General features: G+C 41.6%; 1 protein-coding gene across 1 annotated transcript in view; it reads left to right on the plus strand.

Moving 5' to 3' along the window:
- Positions 1-20,371, plus strand: part of LOC311246222 (protein S100-A16) — a 21,643-nt gene extending 1,272 nt beyond the window's left edge. The window contains exons 2-3 of the mRNA XM_084336344.1: positions 18,563-18,684; positions 19,509-20,371. Of these exons, the coding sequence (XP_084192470.1) occupies positions 18,565-18,684; positions 19,509-19,673 (285 nt within the window). The 5' untranslated portion in view covers positions 18,563-18,564 and the 3' untranslated portion in view covers positions 19,674-20,371. The remainder of the gene's footprint in view (positions 1-18,562; positions 18,685-19,508) is intronic.
- Positions 20,372-20,647: the final 276 nt, after the last annotated feature.

Consider the following 20,647-nt stretch of genomic DNA (forward strand, 5'->3'; position numbering starts at 1 on the left):
GTAAAACTACCGTACCCATAAGCCTCGCCAATCTTTAACCAATCACAAGAGCACAATTCTTTTTTTTTTATATATTTTTTTTTTATTTTTTTTTAAACAAACACATAAACATAAACATAACAACATAAAATTAGATATACAAGCAGGGAACAAAATAACCACCCGCCAAGCGCCAATGGCCTGTAGATTTAAGGTTTGGCGATTAAAAATATAGGTCTGCCCGCCGTCTGGCGTGTAGTTCATATCGATACTCTTATTTTGAAAATCCTGTGCGGGTCTCGTTTCCCGCCCCAAGCGCAGCTCCAGTCATAATATCTGGGCTCCGGCAGCTAGCAACGTTCAGGTTCATATGATACTCTTATTTTGAAAAACCCTGTAGCAACTCCGCGAGTCATAATATCCGTCCAGTCCGTGTTTCTGAAAGCAGAGCAGCGTTAACACAGCAGTGCGCCTACACGTCCCGAAATAAGTCTGTGGTGTTTTTTTTCTTCTCACAACGGGTCAAATGCATCTACATGCTTTGCACCATCGCCATTCCTTTATGCCCACATCGCCCGAAATGAACGTTTATGTACCATTACAATCACTACAACGTTAGCGTAAGCTAACAAGCTAATCCTGATCAGAGGCAGAGGCGCAGAGCCATAGAGAACAGCAGACACAGTGTGGACTGGGGAAAGGGAAATGGGGGGGGCACTCTCCCCTTCCCTGTGTGTGTGCGTGCGTGCGTTTGGAAAGACGACGAAGTCACTAGTCAGGACTCAGGACAGGAGTATATTATAGTAAACTGAGGATTACTGAGGATGGACAGATAATGTTGATATTCAAATATAAAAAAGTTTCGAGAGGAGTGGAAGTTTGAAGACAGACTACAATATGATGCAGGGGTGGTGAGTTGAAACAGTGTGTGTGTGTGTGTGTGTCCCGACCCCACTTCTATGTTTCAATAAATTATTTGCATTTAAAACTATTAACGCTGACTCATTCCTTCAGTCCACTCAAAATGATGCTAATATTCCTTATGTTGTTTATGATATTAATTGAAAATAGCATATGAGAGTATTATATAGTAATAATAACTAAGGCTGTCAAATATATCGCGTTAATATCGCGTTAACTCCCGATTCTATTAATGCCACTAATTTTAAGATTAACTAAAAAAAAAAAAAAAAAAAAATTCTTTTACTAGACTTCACTCAGGTGTATTATTGATGCTCTCATTGATACTATGTTTGTTTCTGAAGTGTGTGTGTGTGTGTGTGTGTGTGTGTGTGTGTGTGTGTGTGTGTGTGTGTGTGTGTGTGTGTGTGTGTGTGTGTGTGTGTGTGTGTGTGTGTGTGTGTGTGTGTGTGTGTGTGTGAGATATAGAGAGAGAGGGGGGTGAGAGAGATGAGGAAGGGGCAAAAGAGAAAAAGAGCTGGGAGAGTGTGTGTGAGGGAGAGAGGGGGGTGTGTGATTAATCAGCCCTTGTGTGTGTGAATGTAACAAGTTCCTAACGTTTTCTTTCCCCTATTATTTCATGCACACTTTATTCATTGTTTTAAATTATTATTTTCTTTTAAGTTATTTTGTGCATCACTCTGTTTTGAATTTGATGAAAATTTGCAATGCATGAGGGTCATCCTTTTGTGTTAAATGGCTGCACAAAGCAAGCATTTGTTGACTCGCATGTTGATAAGAGTATTAAAACTTGGAACTTGAAAAAGATCTGTTTAAGGTAAAAAATAAATTAAAAATAAAAATGCGATTAATTTGCGATTAATCGCGAGTTAACTATGGACAATCATGCGATTAATCGAGTTAAATATTTTAATCGTTTGACAGCACTAATAATAACACATGGCGATATACTAAAAAGCTATTTATAATTTTTGGCTGGTAAAAAATCTGCCCGGCTGGTAGCTTTTAAAATCTACCAGCCAAATGGCTGGTAAGTCAAAAAGTTAAGTTTGTTCCCTGTACAAGCATTAATTAACAGTGCACATCCAATGCAATCACCATTTAAATAAATGTATTATACAAGATATACACCTAATACTTGCTATCTAATACCCTATACACATATGCTCTCGCTCGCTCCGCCCCCCCCCCCCCCCCCCCCCCCCCCGGGCCCCCCCTTGGATAATCCATCCATTATCATTCACTCCTAACCAGGCACTACAATTCATATGCTAGCTTTTATTCTCTCCACCACTTCTAACCACATTGTAATTTTGGATTCACTGAGACCCAAAATTCTTGCTGTAGATATTTCTAGATAAATCACATCGAGATATGTAAGAATCCAGACCTTTCGGCAATTTTTTTCCGGTTGAAACCATCGTGATGCTATCAGCTTTTTAGCCGCTGTAATACCAGATAAAACCAATCTCTTTAGCTGTATAGGGACTGCAAACTCAAAAACATCATTCAACAGTAATACAGAGGGGTGTACAGGTATATTCAGAGTTAAGAGATTTGATAATTGCTGGGTCACTTCTTTCCAGAATATCTTAACTGGTGGGCAGTCCCAATACATGTGCATAAATGTACCCTCATCCCCATTTGTACATAAGGTGCATCTGGAGTCTTGTTTAAGACCCATTCTGTTCAGTCTTATAGGAGTCAGGTATGTCCTATGATTGAATATAGTTAAGATTGATTTGTTGATGGTCCGGGTTACGTGACGCAAGTCGAACATTTGCCCAGGCTTCTTGCCAATCAAAATTTATTCCCAGGTCTGGTATATCCCTCCTCCAGACTGAGTCTAGGTGGAGGATTTCATACGAGGATGTTAGTAATTGATGATAAAAATCTGATACAAAACCTCTCGATGTCTCTCTTTCATAGAAGAATTTGTGGTATCTGTGGTGTACAATTGGTATCCTTAATGGGACACCATGAGCCTTCAAACATAACAATAACTGTGCGTAAAGATAATATGTGGAACTGGTGAGATAACATTTTTTGTGTATTTCTACAAAAACCCTGTTTGTTGAAAACATCTCCTAATGTGTGTATGCCCTGCTTTTCCCATCTAGGGAATCTTATAGGTCGTTTTCCAATCAGGAGTGCATTGTTATTGAATAAGGGAGTATGATTATGCCATTTATGTGGGTTAGAATATTTTTTTTGTGTTTCACGCCATATCCGGATCGCATGAGTAATAATGGGGCCAAATTTCAGTTTGCATTGCTTAATTGATAATTTGGTGTATACTATGTCCTGCAGTCTATGTGGTGCTACTATATTTACTTCTAAATTTCTCCAGGATACTGATGCTTGGGGATCAAACCAGGTTGTCAGTGGTCTTAAAGTGTACGCCTTAAAATAGTGGAAAAAATCTGGAAATGCCATACCTCTGTCGGCTTTGTTTCTCTGTGCGGTGGATCTTTTTATACGTGGTGGTTTGTTATTCCAAATAAATCTGTATGCGGAAGAGTGTAATTTTTTCCAGTAACCATCTGGAGGGGGTAACGGTAGCATTGAGCTGATGAAGTTGATTCTAGGTAGGACATCCATCTTAACTATTGATACCCGTGCCTGTACTGAGTTTTTAAGTTTTGACCACCTGTCAAAGTCGTATTTTATTTTATTTTGGATTTTTATGTAATTGTGCTTCACCGTTTGGCTTATGGTAGGGAACAGTGGGAATTCTTCACGGGGGGGCGGAATTAATTAGTATCCCCCTCTATCTCTCCTTCTCTCTCTTTCTCTCTCTCACACACAGCGCGACGTGGAATCGATTCGTTACACAATCAGACCTAGTATGTGTAGTAGTATATACCAAGAATAACTTCAGTATGAGTACAGGGCTGTACACATATTTTGCATATTGTTAAACGAGCCAAGGCTAGCTATTAAACTATCGATATGAATTGAAAACGGGGGACCCTGATGTAAACAAGACAAACGTCTTTCTCTGGTCTGCATCCCCTTAACAATTGTGTGTATTGAGCCGTACTGTATTGTACCCATCCATTCTGCAATCTGTTAATAAAGTTTTCATTCATTCATTCATTCAAACATAGACGATATTGAACAAGCCATAATCCACGTATTTTCAATCCAAACGAAACTCCACTCCAGAGAGAGAGAGAGAGAGAGAGAGAGAGAGAGAGAGTTAGTTTAGCATTAGCTGAGTGGCTAACAGCGGCTAACGTTAGCTGAGTGGCTAAGAGAGAGAGAGAGAGAGAGAGAATTAACTCACTTTGTTTAATTGAAACGTGGTCCAGCCAGATAAAGTGTATGTCCACTGACTGTCCCCCAGACTGTTGTCGATGTATATCCACTGCCCACTGTCCAGACTCGAGACTGCATCACAACACACAGCATCGAACATCCTGCAAACTACCTGGCGTTCTATCGTCCACTTTTAAGCAAAACCGAGAAATGCGGCTACGGAAAAGTACTGTCGTCGCCGCGTCGGCCAATCAGAGAGCGTCTCCGAGAAATGCGGCTACGGAAATTATAGACGCCTCTTGTTTAGACCGCTTCAAAACGCGCCGTGTTCCATCATAATACATCATATTTCAACGCACAGCGCGTTACGCACTGATTGGCTGCGACGGATACAGCGATGAAACAGTGCACGGCATGCACGCGCACTCAAATCGCTATTGCGTCTAGCCCGAGAGAAATGCGGCGAAGAGAAATGCGGCTACGGTAACGGAACGTATTCTCTATCAGACAGTGAGTCACTTCCTGTTCAGGAAAACGATTATTTATTTTGATATATTAACGTTATATTGTGCATTGGAAACACAAACATACTTAAAATGACTAAATATTATTCATTTTAAACATGTTTATATTATTTATAGGGCTATAAAACAAAAAAACAAAAAAAAACATTTCTTATTCTTCTCTCTTTTAACCAGGGTTAACCAGGGGGGTCGGCGCCCGAGCGCCCCTAGTGGCCAGCCGCCACTGGTAGGGAATACTTCAACTCCCAAACATCTAAAGTGTTTAACCATTGGTATTTCTTCTGGAAGGAGTATATTTTTTTTTGCAGGGGCGTTAAGTGGAGGAAAAGCCGACTTTGGCCAATTTATCTTAAATCCCACAACTTTTTTTTCCTTAAGAGCACAACTTTGTTGACGTTTGTATCCCTTGTCATTCTTGGTTATCGCAGGATACACCTCCATCTTTGTTTTCCTGAATAAATGTACAAAACATGAAAACTACAGCGGTTAAAAACAAACAAGTCAGGTAATCATGAGTAGCATATAATTCCAATAGTGTCTGTTGCTTTGACTATTTTGGTTTTGTAATGTCCTCTCAGCTTTGCAGTATTTGCTGAGACTGGTCTTCAAATGCATGTAACCCTTTCCTGGACATAATGTCGTTTTACATTAGGTACACACTACACAGTCTTATTCTAATTTATACCCATGACTTTTTCCTAGTTTTTCTGAAATGTAAAAAAACGTAGATCTCATTTAATTATGCCCAACTCTGCTCCTGTCAAATGTCAGACCAATTGAATAAGTGGAACAATATTAAACCCTCTACCTTGAGAAACTCTTATGGTAAAACCTATAGGCAAAAGTTTGTCCAGAACCAGGCGGGTCTTTGAAATGTCACGTGACACCCCAGATCTATGCTCATCCTGAGCAGCAGGAAGAATGGTGATCTACGGGCCATATGGACGACACCTACTCTTGGGTCTCTGCCTAAAACCTTGACATTTCCCAACTTTCTGTTCCTTTTCTTTCCTTTTTCTTTTAAAATGTGGTCAACGTTAGTTAGTGAGAGCCATGCACTCTTTTCCAGTGGGACATCTGGGGGTAATTATAGCTCCAAGGAGGCTAAGTTGGTTGAATTGGGCCTTGTTATGTATCATGGTCTGATATGTTTGAGTGTCACACACCTCAGAAGACAATCCTACGCAGAGAGTTGGACGACGTTCCACTGTCAAGCATCTCTGCCCAAACAGGAAGTAAACTAACATGTGCTACCTTTACTCACATTATTTTCCTTTAACATATTGAATAAATAATCATATATTATTGTTCCCCCCATATTTTCTTGTGTCTTTTATAAATAAGAACCGAAAAACGTAAAAATTATTCCATTTCATGGCATCTGTGCAGCCTTGTTTATGCACTGTGTCCATGGAAACAACGATGAACACAACCATAAGATATGGTTTCCCTTATGCAGAAAAGACATAAGACTATGGTCCGTTTGCTTTTCTGATAACTATCACTGCATAACTCATAAATGTTCAGACAAGCAGATTTGTATACACCCAATTCAATGGTATTTAAAAAGAAAATATCAAACAAATTTGCTTGTGGATATCCTGATTTGGATTTGCATTAGACCCCCACTCCCCACACAGGAGTTTACCATTACCATTACCAAGTTTTCCTAAAAGCAGTCCTCCTGTTTAAATTCCATTGGTTGGCTTTAAAGACTGTAAGGTCAGATAAACCAGCTTTAAATCCTTGCCTGTAAACACTCAAAAAAGTGACATATATAGTACTAAATTGAACATGTCATAAACAAAAATGAAAAGAAATACGGCACAGATACAATCAAACATTCATCGCATTTCAGTCATTACACTGTCACTGTCTCGCTTACTCTTGAAATATTTATTGATTACAACGTTTTGGTCTGTCCGAATTTCAACAGGTATGTCCACAAACGTTGTAATCAATAAATATTTCAGAGGTAAGTGAGACATGTGCTTTCAAAGTTCTTTCTCCGACGCACCTGCTGTCACTCATTCAGGTGTGCAGAGACTTTCAAGCCCCCTGCATTGAAGGTTCTTTTAAGCTCAAGCTTCTCTTATTACCACACAACCAGGCTGGTGGAATTCGTCTTCAGTACCGGTTTAATAAAAGAGCTTGTTTCAATTCACTACACACAACAACATACATGCAAAATAGTCTAATAGGTAATAGTCTAGAGCAGGGCTTCTCAAACTTTTTTATACCACAACCCCATTTTATTTAGGATTTTCTTGGCGACCCCACACTTAATGTATCGCGTAATTTCAACGTGGAATTAAGGAATATCAAAATAAAAGCACACGTTGTTGAACTTGATCATGCATATTTATTAGAACATTTTATTACAGCACTATGTTATCAATACACATTTATAAAACGAGGCATATTTAGCCAAAATATGTTGCCAGAACCTTAAAAAAAAATACATACATATATAGCTTTTTATTATTATTATTTCTTTTACTTGCCAATGTGCTGTCACCTACCCAACCCACGACCCCACTTTGGGTTTCAACCGTAGTTTGAGAACCGCTGGTCTAGAGCGAAAGAGGTGGGGGTCTACTATGCTGAGTTTGTGCGTGTGCAGCACAAATACCCTGCACTCCATTTACCCATACCTCACTCACTCTATCTCATTTTCTAGGGATACACCAATACTGATAGGCTACTGGTACCTAGGGCTGGGTATCGTTTGAAGTTTTTACAATACCGATACCAAAACAATATATATTTCGATACCTTACTTTGCTGAGTTATGTACGTCGTGTGTGAGCCAGTCTGAGGCGTTGTTACATTTTGGATGATTTTGGATTGTGGAATGTTATATCATGGAACAAACGTGCTTATCGGCTCACTCCTGATGAGACAGAATAACCACTTAGGTATTGAAATTTGGTATCGAATGACCCTGTCAAGTCGATACAGCATTTTTCGATACTCGATAGCATTGAAGCAATTCGATTGATACCATAGAAGTATCGGATTTCGATACCCAGTCCTACTGGTATCAGATATTGGGCAGAGAATTTCACCAATACTAAAAATGTGATACCCAGATTCATGTCAAATGAAAAGGTCACTTTATAAAAAAGAAATTATAAAAAAAGAACGGGAGTGGTTCTTGTATAGCAATAGATGGATATAGCATGATAGTAGGGCTGGACGGTATGGTCAAAAATTTATATAACGGTATAATTTGAAGCATAGACGGTAACGGTACTATATATCATGGTATATTAACTTATCTTAAAATGTCTATATATATGCTTCTGCAAGGGGTAAAACACTGGTATGGCAGCTATTACTGTACTCTTGTATTACTAGGACATATTTCACATAGTACAGAGGTATTTTATTAAGAACATTTATTGTGCAAAACTGCAATAGAAAAATTCAAAACCTTTTCTCAAGTGTCTGCGGGCAGGTAACACGTATCTTGGATCCAGTGCTTTGACCATGTCTTTAAAGCCCTTTCGATCGACAGTTTGAAAAGGAACCATGTCCTTACACAAGTAAACAGTGACAGCGTTTGTTTTGTCGTTGTTAACCCTTTAATTGCCAAAAACGCTGTAGGACGTCTTTCCCCGCCATGCTCATTCTGCCAAAGACGCCGTACCACGTATTTGATATCAATATTTCAAAAATCTGTGATCGAAATCATATTTCTCCCCCGGAGACCTGAGATCTCCTGTTGATCCCCTCTCAACTCTCCAACGGTTCAAGAGCGCCATCTGGTGGCTGATCGGCGGCTCGCCCAAACAGGAAGTGATGTGCCGGAAGTGGTGCTCGCCCATATTTCGTCCGGGCACTCGCTATCGTTAGCGGGACTCCATCTTGATACACTGGACATCGATCGGTTGCAAATAACTCGATAAACAACATGATTTGGACGTATATACTATTATACAACCTGGAAATGGATAGCATATTTCTACATCCCATAATAGGACAATTTCTGTTCCACGCTCATCGCCCAACGCTATGAGGAAGCTACGGTAAGATTCAACGTTATTTTCTAACGTGTTCGATACTAACTGCTCTAATGATCATATCACCCACACTAGATTAATCATATAACGTTGGCCACGGAATTATAAACGACCCCCCCCCCCCCCCCCCCCATCCGGTCAACATCAGATCATAAGTAGTAACTTCTAGAAGCACGTCCATTTGACATTTTTTATCTCGCGCAGATTGCTATCAAACTGTATTTGATCATCAATATAATGCATTTGGGGCTATAAATCACGTTCTGGAGAAAGCTGCAGAAAACGATAAAAACATACTTATACTTTAGACCGTATTTTAGTATGAATATGTGAATGAAAAAGTATAACGTTGCTACACCCTGAACAATAGATATAGGACGTTGAATGGGCCATAGTAATGTCAATTTAGCAATACAATTTAAAAAGTTATAGCCCTGCAAAGAAGGGGAACTTCTCCATATTAAATAGGGCTGGCGGAGGATGGTAAATTATGAATTTAAGCAGGGCGATGAAAGGGTTAACTTAAAATGTAAATAATCAAAAATTATAAAATTATTCTGTTACAGTTGCTGAGCTATACTATAGCTAATGTCCATCAATATCTTCCTTTTTAATGAAATAGGTTCAAGAATCGAATCAGGATTGTTAGCAGAGAGAGAGAGAGAGAGAGAGAGAGAGAGAGAGAGAGAGAGAGAGAGAGAGAGAGAGAGAGAGAGAGAGAGAGAGAGAGAGAGAGAGAGAGGGATGGGGGAGACAGAGTGAGAGAGACAGGCTGCTAGAGTGGAGCTAACGTTAACTTGCTGAGGCTAGTACATCAACAGGCTGCTAGGAGTGGAGCCAGCTAACGTTAGCTTTCTGAGGCTACATCGACAGTTAACATTACATAAGGTTTTAGCGCGACGTGGGCATTCCAGAATGGCGAGGATGCAAAGCATGTTAGACCATTGGATCCGTCGCAGAGTTTACATTACACATAGAAACTGCGCGACTCGCGAGAGAACTTGTCACACAGCCTTCAAACGCAGGGCGGAAGAGCTAGTTTGCTTCTAGAATTGAAGGTCCGCTCTGCTCTGTGTCTTATTATGAAATGACAATTGCGCGTTGACACGCCCACTGCGCGAAGCCTCTGTGCTCCTAAATAACTTTCCAGTTTGCACATATCTATTATCTATGACTAATTCTATCTATTTTTAGGGGCAAATGCGAGTGAAATAGTCGCACTTTAGAGCCCTGGCTGTGGTTACATGACGTCATTGCTATTTTAGAGCTGCTCTACCGGTTACAAGGTATAGTCAAAATCCATACCGTAGCGCAAATTCATACCGTTTATACCGTATACCGTTTATACCGTCCACCCCTACATGATAGCATAAGGATATATAGTATAACTGTATATTGTATAGTATAGTATGTATAGTAGTGTACATAAGACCCAGTGCCTAATCCGTAGCTTAACACTGTATTGCACTATCGCAGCACCTTAGCATGTCTTTTACCATGCATTTTAAACTTTATGTACATTATACCTGTTATGTCTTATTTTTATTACTTGTATTATTGCACAATCGCTGTGGGCATGACCACCCGCATTTCACTGTATGCCTTGTATGCCGTGACAAATAAAACTCTTGACTTGAAGCAACTTGATTTTCTGCATATCTGATATCTCATATTTACATTTAGTCATTTAGCTGATGCTTTTATCCAAAGCAACTTACAAATTGTGTACAACAAGTAAGTAGGAGTACACCTCTGGTTACCTAACGGTAAGGCTAAGGGTAGGTGGGATTGTTCATCTAGCAGTGCCGAATTTGAGTGCTACACTCCGAGTGCATATTAGTATAGACTAGGCCTGTCCCCGACTAAGGATTTGTATAGTAAGACTTTGATTGGCCAAAATGTTTTGCATCCCCTGAATGCAAAAAAAAAAAGGTCAAATAAATTTTTTTTTGGAACATTCCATTTGGGCTGTGGGGGGTGCTTAATGTCTAAAGGAGTCGACTGAAGGCTTCTTGTCCTCTGCGAAAACATGCAATTGGTCCACTGATGGATATATCTTGATATTTGTCCAGTGTGTTTATTAGACGGGTGAAATCCTCTGTGCCCGTTTTCTTAGGCAGTTAGCCTTGCTGGTATGCGCGCCATTAGCGTTAGCCACTAGGCCTCTTTGCTTTAGGAAAGAATGATACAAAAATATAATAATTTGATTACGGCTCCTTTCGATGGATTAGTCGACTATTCGACTAGTCGGGGTCAGCCCTAGTAGATAGTACTATAGACATAGTTGCATAGTACATACTAGTAAAAGACAGTAAAGACAGTGGGTCTCATTCACCAACAGACGTACGACAAAAAGGGCTTTCTCTATATTATAATATAATATTAATTATATATGTTTTATTGGGACGGTTGGTGAATCCCAAAATCGGCCCGAAAAGGTCTCAAATGGCCCTAAGACAAAGCCCTTTTTGTCGTAAGTCCTTGGTGAATGAGACCCAGTGTGTTTGTAGTCGACGGCTCAAAACTGAGCGGATTTCACCGGTCCTGACTTTGGTGGGAAGGACTGATAATCACATGTGGTCTGGTCACGGGTCAGTAACATGGGTCTCCCAGTGCCTCTGCTCTTCAGTATACATAAAATACATGTTCTGGTATCCCTTCTCACTTTATCCAATCAGGAGAAAGAACTCCACACTGCAAAAATGGCCTGACAAAAATAAGAAATAAAAACTAGTTTTAAGCAAATGTGTCCTTAAAACAAGTTAAAAATTATCTACCAGTGCAGAAAGCAAATTTGGCTTGGCAAGATTTCTTGAAATAAGTAAAGATATCTAGGATTCTCTCTCCCTATTGGATAAAGTGGAAAGGGATACCAGAAAATTTATTTTTAATGACACAGTTTACTGCAAGGCGGAGGGACTGGGAGACCCATGTTACTGACCAAACTCTATATCGTGATGGCTGCCGGAACGTACATTCTACCAATGTTCTACCTGCATTCTACCAATGTTCTACCTGCATTCTACCAATGTTCTACCTGCATTCTACCTGCATTCTACCAATGTTCTACCTACATTCTACCAATGTTCTACCTGCATTCTACCAATGTTGCATTCTACCAATGTTCTACCTGCATTCTACCAATGTTCTACCTACGTTCTACCAATGTTCTACCTACAGGTATACCTGTCTGCCAGTCTGCCCTCCTTCTGTCTCTGGTTCTAACTGGGCCCAGCTCGGTTTCCCCATCTGTCTCATTACACGTTGGTTCACAGACGTAACAGACACTAATGGACCGGTGTTATGCCATATATCAAAATAATACCTGTATCATTGTCCCACAGTGGTAGAGCTGTCATTTTGATATATGGCATACCGGTACGCAACAGGCACACAGACACCTATCCACCTACACACAGATACCTAGACATGGCCTGTCTGTTCCTGTCTGTGCAGGTGTTAATCATGTAGACTCACTAGACTCACCAGAGGGTTGTTGGGGAAGTTGTTGGGCGGCCTATTAACTAATGATGAACAGCAGCAGGGTGATGACAGATGCTTGCTGGTGTGTTACTCATTAGGCACATGAGTAAGAAGGGAAGGGTATCTGTATGCAGCACCAGTGTTGGGGAGTAGTTAACTACTAGTTTAACTACAATTTGCAGTAGTTGGGTGGTAGTTTTAACAGCACTCACATCTCAGTAGCTTCGTCAGTAGTTAACTACTTTGGGTCAAGTCGTTTTGGTAGTTAATCACAAAGTACGTATTTACCTAGAATCTTTGCATTTTTCTGATTCCACCTCAACAATTGCTCCCTATCCTCTCCTTAAGAGGATCTGCTTGCCCTAGTCACTAAATCAAACACACAGTCAGTTATTTGTACAGCCGCGTAACCAGGGGTGCAGTCCTAATATGGGCGGAGGCCAAACGGTATCCTATTATTATGCAAAGTCTAGGCACTTATCACCTGGACTTTGCATAATAATAGGATGCGCGCACTTCGAAGCCCAAACGCCGTTTGACCGCGGTTGCCCAGCACTGCACCACTGCGCGTAACAATATGAGATTCCAGACACAGATTGTGATAATTTACTTTGGATGTAGTTGAACTACCTTTTGAAAGTAGTTTGAGTTTGACAAGTATACATATTTACAATAGTTAATTTGGGACGTCAGTGGCTCGGGAGTTAGAGCAGTCGTTTGGCAAACCAGAGGTTCCCAGTTCGATTCCCACTCCTTGAGCAAGACACTTGACCCCTAACTGCTCCCGATGAGCAGGTTGCCACCGTGCATGGTTGCATCCGCCATCCGTGTGAATGTGTAAAATGTGAGGAACAAAATTGTAAAGCGCTTTGGATAAAAGCTGCAATATAAATGCACCATTTACCATTTAATGTAGTTGAACTACTTTCCACTGTGAAGTAGCTAGCAGTTTTCTAAACTGCAGTTTTAAAGGGGAAGTTCACCCAAAATGATTAAATAACCTATTTTCCCCCTTACTCTGAGTAATATCTATCCACCCAGACCGTTTTGGTGTGATTCGCTTAGTTTTGGAGATATCTGCCGTAGAGATATATGCAGTCACTCCAATATAATAGAGCTGAATGACACTCAACTTGTGGTTCTCAAAGCACCAACAAAATACATTTGAAAAAGTCAAAAGCAATGTCTCTTTCCAGAAACCATAACCATGTTACTCAAGATAATACACAGACCTTGTTGTGAACTATTTTTCGACACACACGCACGCACGCACTACTTTAAAGGCGTGTTTTCTTTAATCCAATGATTTAATGAGTTGAGGCCCCGTATAGGCCCATCTGGGTCTCTTGCCTCTACTCAGCACCGTTATACACTTTCTGTCATGGTCAATGTTTTTACTGTTTTGCTGAAATGGTGCGAAATAAATAAATAAAATAAATAAATAAACTATTTTAGACCCAACTACACCCCCATAATAATGAATGGGGGTGTACTTCGGTAGGAAATAGTTCCTAATGAACCTGCTCACAACAAGGTCTGTGTATTAGCCTGAGCAACCGGGTCATGATTTCTTGAGACATTACTTTGAGTTTTTCAAGTGTATTATTTTGGTGCTTTCAGCGTCACAAGCTGAGTGACATTCAGCTCCATTGTCTCAGAGCGAGATATCTCCAAAACTAAGTGAATCACACCAAAACGACCTGGATGGATAGATAGCACTACAGGTAAGGCGGAAAAAGTTATTTTTATTTTGGGTGAATGGCCCCTTGAAAGTAGTTTCCAAAACACTGTCGAGCACAAGTGTGTGCTGTGCTGTGTGTGTGTGTGTGTGTGTGTGTGTGTGTGTGTGTGTGTGTGTGTGTGTGTGTGTGTGTGTGTGTGTGTGTGTGTGTGTGTGTGTGTGTGTGTGTGTGTGTGTGTGTGTGTGCGTGCGTGCGTGCGTGCGTGCGTGCGTGCGTGCGTGCGTGTGTGTGTGTGCTGGCATTGCAAGGATACAGGCATATGAAACAGAAGCCAGGGATCTGGTGCCTGATCATTAGCGTGCTCTGCTCTCACTCGCCCGGTAATTAGGTTAATGCAAGAGAAGTCCTAATTGGTGGTGTCCTCTGTGTGTGTGTGTGTGTGTGTGTGTGTGTGTGTGTGTGTGTGTGTGTGTGTGTGTGTGTGTGTGTGTGTGTGTGTGTGTGTGTGTGTGTGTGTGTGTGTGTGTGTGTGTGTGTGTGTGTGTGTGTGTGTGTGTGTGTGTGTGTGTGTGTGTGTGTGTGTGTGTGTGTGTGTGTGTGTGTGCACAGAGGTGTGACTCAGATGGGAGATTTACCTGCTTCTAGAGTTACTAACGTCAGCCGGACGTCACACCGGAGGCCGTCACTGGGCCACCAACACTGCTGCTGCTGCCCGACGCTAGTTTCCACTCAGCTTTGTGCAGAGAAGCACTATGGCTAATTTAACCCTTTCAGGTATAAAGTCATCAGATGATGTCATTAGGTATAAAGTCATCAGATGATGTCATCATTAGGTATAAAGTCATCAGATGATGTCATAATTAGGTATAAAGTCATCAGACGATGTCATCAGGTATAAAGTCATCAGATGATGTCATCAGGTATAAAGTCATCAGACGATGTCATCAGGTATAAAGTCATCAGATGATGTCATCAGGTATAAAGTCATCAGACGATGTCATCAGGTATAAAGTCATCAGACGATGTCATCAGGTATAAAGTCATCAGGTGATGTCATCAGGTATAAAGTCATCAGATGATGGTGCAGATGGCCTGCATATGGCTCGCTGATAACAAACTATCATTACACCTGGGTAAAACAGAGTCCATTCTCTTCGGTTCAAATAACAAACTCAGCAAGGCCGACGGCTTCTCAGTTACAGTGGGTGACAATATTGTCACAAGGAAAGATGAAATTACATACCTAGGTTCCATCCTAGAGGCAAATCTTTCCTGTGACAAAATGGCATCCAATGTAATAAAAAAAGTCAACCAACGAACTAGATTCTTGTACCGGATCTCCTCTCTGGTAAACAAGAATACCCTGAAGACAGGAGCACTCATTCAAGGGTACTACGACTATGCTTGCACATCATGGTACCAAAGCACCTCAAAGACGCTAAAAACTAAATTACAAACATCACAAAACAAACTGGTCAGACTACTGCTTGACCTTACTCCTAGAACCCACCTCACCCCTGCCCACTTTCACAACCTTAGAGTAGACGACAGAGTACAGCAACTTTCAATGGGCCTGGTCTACAAGATACACTACATAAGGTACCCATGTACATGACAAAATACTTCCCAAAGGTCAGTGAATACCACGACCACAACACCAGAGGGAGCTCCACAAATCATGTTAAACCCAGATTCGGCTCAAACAAGGGACTAAACACGTTTCGCAATTATGCCACATCAATGTGGAACGCCCTACCCACAGCTGTAAAGGAATGTGAATCACTACCCACTTTTAAAACCACTCTCAAGGAGCACCTACGGGAGACTGCAATTCGAAACTGGCCCCTGTAAATGTTCTAACCCAACCCCCTCCAATGTACAGTAAATGTCCTAACCCAGTAATACACGAGACCCTCTTCTTGGGACCAAGTAAGGTTTCGTCGATAATCCAATGTACAGTTACCCCCCCCCCCCCCCGCATACCCATCCCCCCCCACCCCACCCCCCAACCACCTCCAATGTACAGGTATGAAGTCATCAGATGATGTCATCATCAGGTATAAAGTCATCAGACGATGTCGTCAGGTATAAAGTCATCATCAGGTATAAAGTCATCAGACGATGTCATCATCAGGTATAAAGTCATCAGATGATGTCGTCAGGTATAAAGTCATCAGACGATGTCGTCAGGTATAAAGTCATCAGACGATGTCGTCAGGTATAAAGTCATCAGACGATGTCGTCAGGTATAAAGTCATCAGATGATGTTGTCAGGTATAAAGTCATCAGACGATGTCATCATCAGGTATAAAGTCATCAGACGATGTCATCAGGTATACAGTCATTAGGTGATGGCGTCAGATATAAAGTCTGAAGCTGCTCCTTAGAAAATTAATTGGGAAAGATGGTAAATATGACACTGAGGACCCAGGGGGATGCTCTGAGTATATCGGTACATTTTCTGTTTCAGAACTGAGAACAGAACAACAGAATAAAGCCCATTTGGGGATAATTGTCTATGGAGCAGCTCCAGACTTTATACCTGATGACATTACAAGTCTGAGTCTGACTTCTCTGGTTTCTGGCTTTATGAGAAAGTAGCTCATGTTGACAAATATTGGAAATGGAAATAACATATTGGAATTCTTAACCCTTTCACTGCCACATGACAGAAAGTTAACCCTTTACTATCACACAACCGACGGCGATGCTCCATCATTAGCAGCATTAGCTCCCGCGGAGCTAATGATGCTAATGATGGAGCATCGCCGTCGGTTGTGTGATAGTAAAGGGCTAACCTTCTGTATTGTCACAATGAAAGGGTTAACCTTCTGCCGTGTGGCAGTGAAAGGGTTAATTTAGGTGGTGTTCCCCTTTACAAAGGGATCTCACTCCTCCATGCCACAAACAATTTGGACATTGGGACATGGCAATAATAGAGTGAGTGTGCATGAGTTTGTGTGTGTGTGTGTGTGTGTGTGTGTGTGTGTGTGTGTGTGTGTGTGTGTGTGTGTGTGTGTGCGTGCATACTTGCTCTTCTGTGTGTCTGCTTGTGTATGAATTCATCTACAGTATGTATAGTTTGTTCCATGTGCATGTAGTGCAGTTTTCCACCTTGTAGCCTTGTGTTCAGTGTTGTGTGCAGGCTTTGCTGTGTGTGTGTTGTGTGTGTGTGTGTGTGTGTGTGTGTGTGTGTGTGTGTGTGTGTGTGTGTGTGTGTGTGTGTGTGTGTGTGTGTGTGTGTGTGTGTGTGTGTGTGTGTGCGTGTGTGTGTGTGTGTGTGTGTGTGTGTGTGTGTGTGTGTGTGTGGCAGACGGGCAGCAGGCTGTAGCTTCAGTAATCTGAACCTTTGGCCTTCTGCTAGCTTCAGGAGATCAGGTGTCCCCTTGTCAAAGATCATGGCTTCCATTGTGTTTACCTGAGAAACACATCCCTCTTCCCTCCCTCTCAATTCAATTCAATTCAATTCAATTCAAATGGGCTTTATTGACATGGGAAACATACGTTTACATTGCCAAAGCCAAACAAAACAAAACAAAACAATCAAACAGAGAAAACAAAAGAAATCAGTACATTACAGACGGAATTTCTTTTACAGTCTTTATGGTGGTTGTATTCCGCTGGATGTCCTTTTCTTGTCACAGCAGCTCACAAATCTTGCTGCTGTTTTTGCACATTCTTGTATTTCTCCCAGTAGGTATGGGAGTTTTGAGTTATTGTCCATGTTTTCAAAGTCTCTTTGGGTGTTTGCAATTTGTGGGAAGTATATGTCTCTGATGTCTTGGTATAGTGGGCAGGTTGTTAAGAAGTGGAGCTCGGTTTCCACCTCATCTTGTGTGCAGTGGGTGCACAGTCTGTCTTCTCTTGGGAGCCAGGTCTGCCTATGGCGGCCTTTCTCAATGGCTAGGCTGTGCTCGCTGAGTCTGTACCTAGTCAAGGATCTTCTTAGTTTTGGGTCAGTCACAGTGCTCAGGTATTCTGCCACTGTGTACTCTCTGTTTAGGGCCAAATAGCATTTCAATTTGCTCTGGTTTTGGGTTGTTTCTTTCCAATGTGTCAGATAGCCTCTCTCTCTTCCTCCCTATCTAACCCTCTCTCTCCCTCCCTCCTTCTCTCTCCCTTTCTCCCTCTCTCTCTCATCCTCCCTTTCTTTCTTCTTCCATCCCTCTCTCTTTCTCTCTCCCTCTCTCTCTCCCTCTCTCCCACCATCTCTCCTCTCCCTCCCCCTCCCTCTCTCTCGCCCCCTCTCTCCCTCTCTCTCGCCCCCTCTCTCTCTCTCTCTCTCTCTCTCTTCCTCTTCCTCTCTCTCTCTGTTTACTTCAGAGTGACTTCACGCCAGGTTCCTCTCTCATCAGTCTCTTCTCTTCTGACATTGGCGCTCTCGCCTTTCTTGGATGTTTACGTCCAAATGTGTCCAATCAGTAACACTTTACTTTGCCAAAACACAGTGGGATTTCTTTCCCTGTGACAGTGGTGCCGGGATATTCGACAACGTACAACTGTACACGTTTCACAGCAAGACAGGCACACGAATGTCATGATCTGTTACCTAAGAATTAACATGTTTCCTTTTGGGTATCATTCTGTTATTTCTAAGATATGTACAGGAGTTAACAATCCATCAATGTGATGTTTGAGTATCTAAAATAAAGCCCTACTGTATATATTTTCTCTCTCTCTCTCATAGATATGGAGGCAGCTATCCAAACGGTAGTGAAGGTGTATCTGAAGTCAGCCAATGGGAAGGAGACTCTAGGAGACAATGACTTCAAGAAACTGGTGAAGAAACAGCTTGGTAACATCATGGATGTGAGTACCATCATCAGTGGAGGTGCACCCATACCGACACCAGTATCGGCGTGATACCAGGCTAAACCACTAGTGCTCTGTATCGGCCTGATACCAGGCTAAACCACTAGTGCTCTGTATCGGCCTGATACCAGGCTAAACCACTAGTGCTCTGTGTCAATGAAGGCCACCGTTATCTGAGTAGTGGTATTTTAGTGGTATTTGATGATTTTTATACAGAATAAAATAGTTGTCCAAAATTGCCAGTATGCAACATACTCATTCCGGTACTCGGTGTCGGTGAGTACTTAAAACAAAGTACTGTTAGTATAAGTATTAGTATCGGTCGTCTTAGTCCACTAATAGTCATGGGACTATGTTGACTTATTGATTAAATCTAGTGCTGACCAGAGATGTGCATAGGACCTTTCAGGAAATGTGTGTGTGTGTGTGTGTGTGTGTGTGTGTGTGTGTGTGTGTGTGTGTGTGTGTGTGTGTGTGTGTGTGTGTGTGTGTGTGTGTGTGTGTGTGTGTGTGTGTGTGTGTGTGTGTGTGTGTGTGTGTGTGTGTGTGTGTGTGTGTGTGTGTGTGTGTGTGTGTGTGTGTGTGTGTGTGTGTGTGTGTGTGTGTGTGTGTGTGTGTGTGTGTGTGTGTGTGTGTGTGTGTGTGTGTGTGTGTGTGTGTGTGTGTGTGTGTGTGTGTGTGTGTGTGTGTGTGTGTGTGTGTGTGTGTGTGTGTGTGTGTGTGTGTGTGTGTAGCTCTTCGTTTAATGGGGCCATCATCATACTACTGACATTATTCCCTCTCTTTCTCTTCCTCTCTCTCTTCCGGTCTGTCTCCTTCAGGACACAAGCAGCTCCGCTGCCATCAAGGAGATGAGGCAGGGATTGGATGAGAACAACGATGGCAAGGTCAGCTTCCAGGAATACCTCACTCTGATTGGCTACCTGGCCAACTCTGTCAGCCAGCAGAAGGGCAAGAGTGAAGGCAGCACACAACCAGCTTCATAGGGGCCTCCTTCTAGCCACGTCCCACCTGACATGGATCCTGTGGAGCTACAGAGTGGGTTGGATTCCACCAGACCAGCAGCTGTGAAGCACCTATACCACTATTGACCTATCTCAAGCTCCGCCCTCTTTCCTTGATACTCCTATTACAAGCACTCCTTCCAAGTGATTGGAGGGTCAAGAAAATAGTAGTACCTGTAGTATTACCAGCACATTTACACAGGAATACATTTGTTGACACGATTTAGTATTCTCATTGTCAAACGTTACAAAGAAACCTTATTTTACATCCTTATCCCAACAGTTTTCATGTTTGCGGTTGTTTTCAATCAGCCAGCTGCATTGAGCTCTAGACGACATGTCGAGGGGACACATTAGGGAAAATAGTTTTTGCCAAGTCTTTGTATGTATTTTGCAGTCTGATTATTATAATTTTGTTTTATTCAGACTAGTTTCTTTGCAAAAGAAATTTGACAATCATGTTTCACACATTCAAGGAAGATTGTTGAAATCTTATATACTATTCCCCCTTTAATGTCTGTCCCAAGATCTGCCTTTTTAAAAGGCACACCTTCTCTGCTGCTGTCAGAGTTACATTGTGGGACTTTGAGCCCGGGCTGTCATAACTATGTTTAACAAGAAGTATAGAAAGGATATGGTGACTGTATTTTCAAATAAATAAAGGCTTTATATTAAACCCATATCACGTGTTGCTTTCTTCTCAGTCGGCAACCAGTGAAAATAAGCCCTAAATAGAATGGAATAGAATATGTATCGTCAGTCTTACACAGGAGCTATTTTTTTCAGATAGCGCAAAGGAATAATCTGAAACTAGAGATTGCGAGACATTTGTGAATCCCAACCATGTCATGCTATAGTTTACCGGGAAATATCAAAGGCCATTATCAAATATCACCTTTGCTTCACCTTTACAGACATTTTCTGAGTATTATCATTATCATTATTATCATTATCAT

The sequence above is a fragment of the Notolepis coatsorum genome (genome assembly GCF_963971535.1).
Source record: "Notolepis coatsorum genome assembly, chromosome: 19".
Classification (NCBI taxonomy): domain Eukaryota; kingdom Metazoa; phylum Chordata; class Actinopteri; order Aulopiformes; family Paralepididae; genus Notolepis; species Notolepis coatsorum.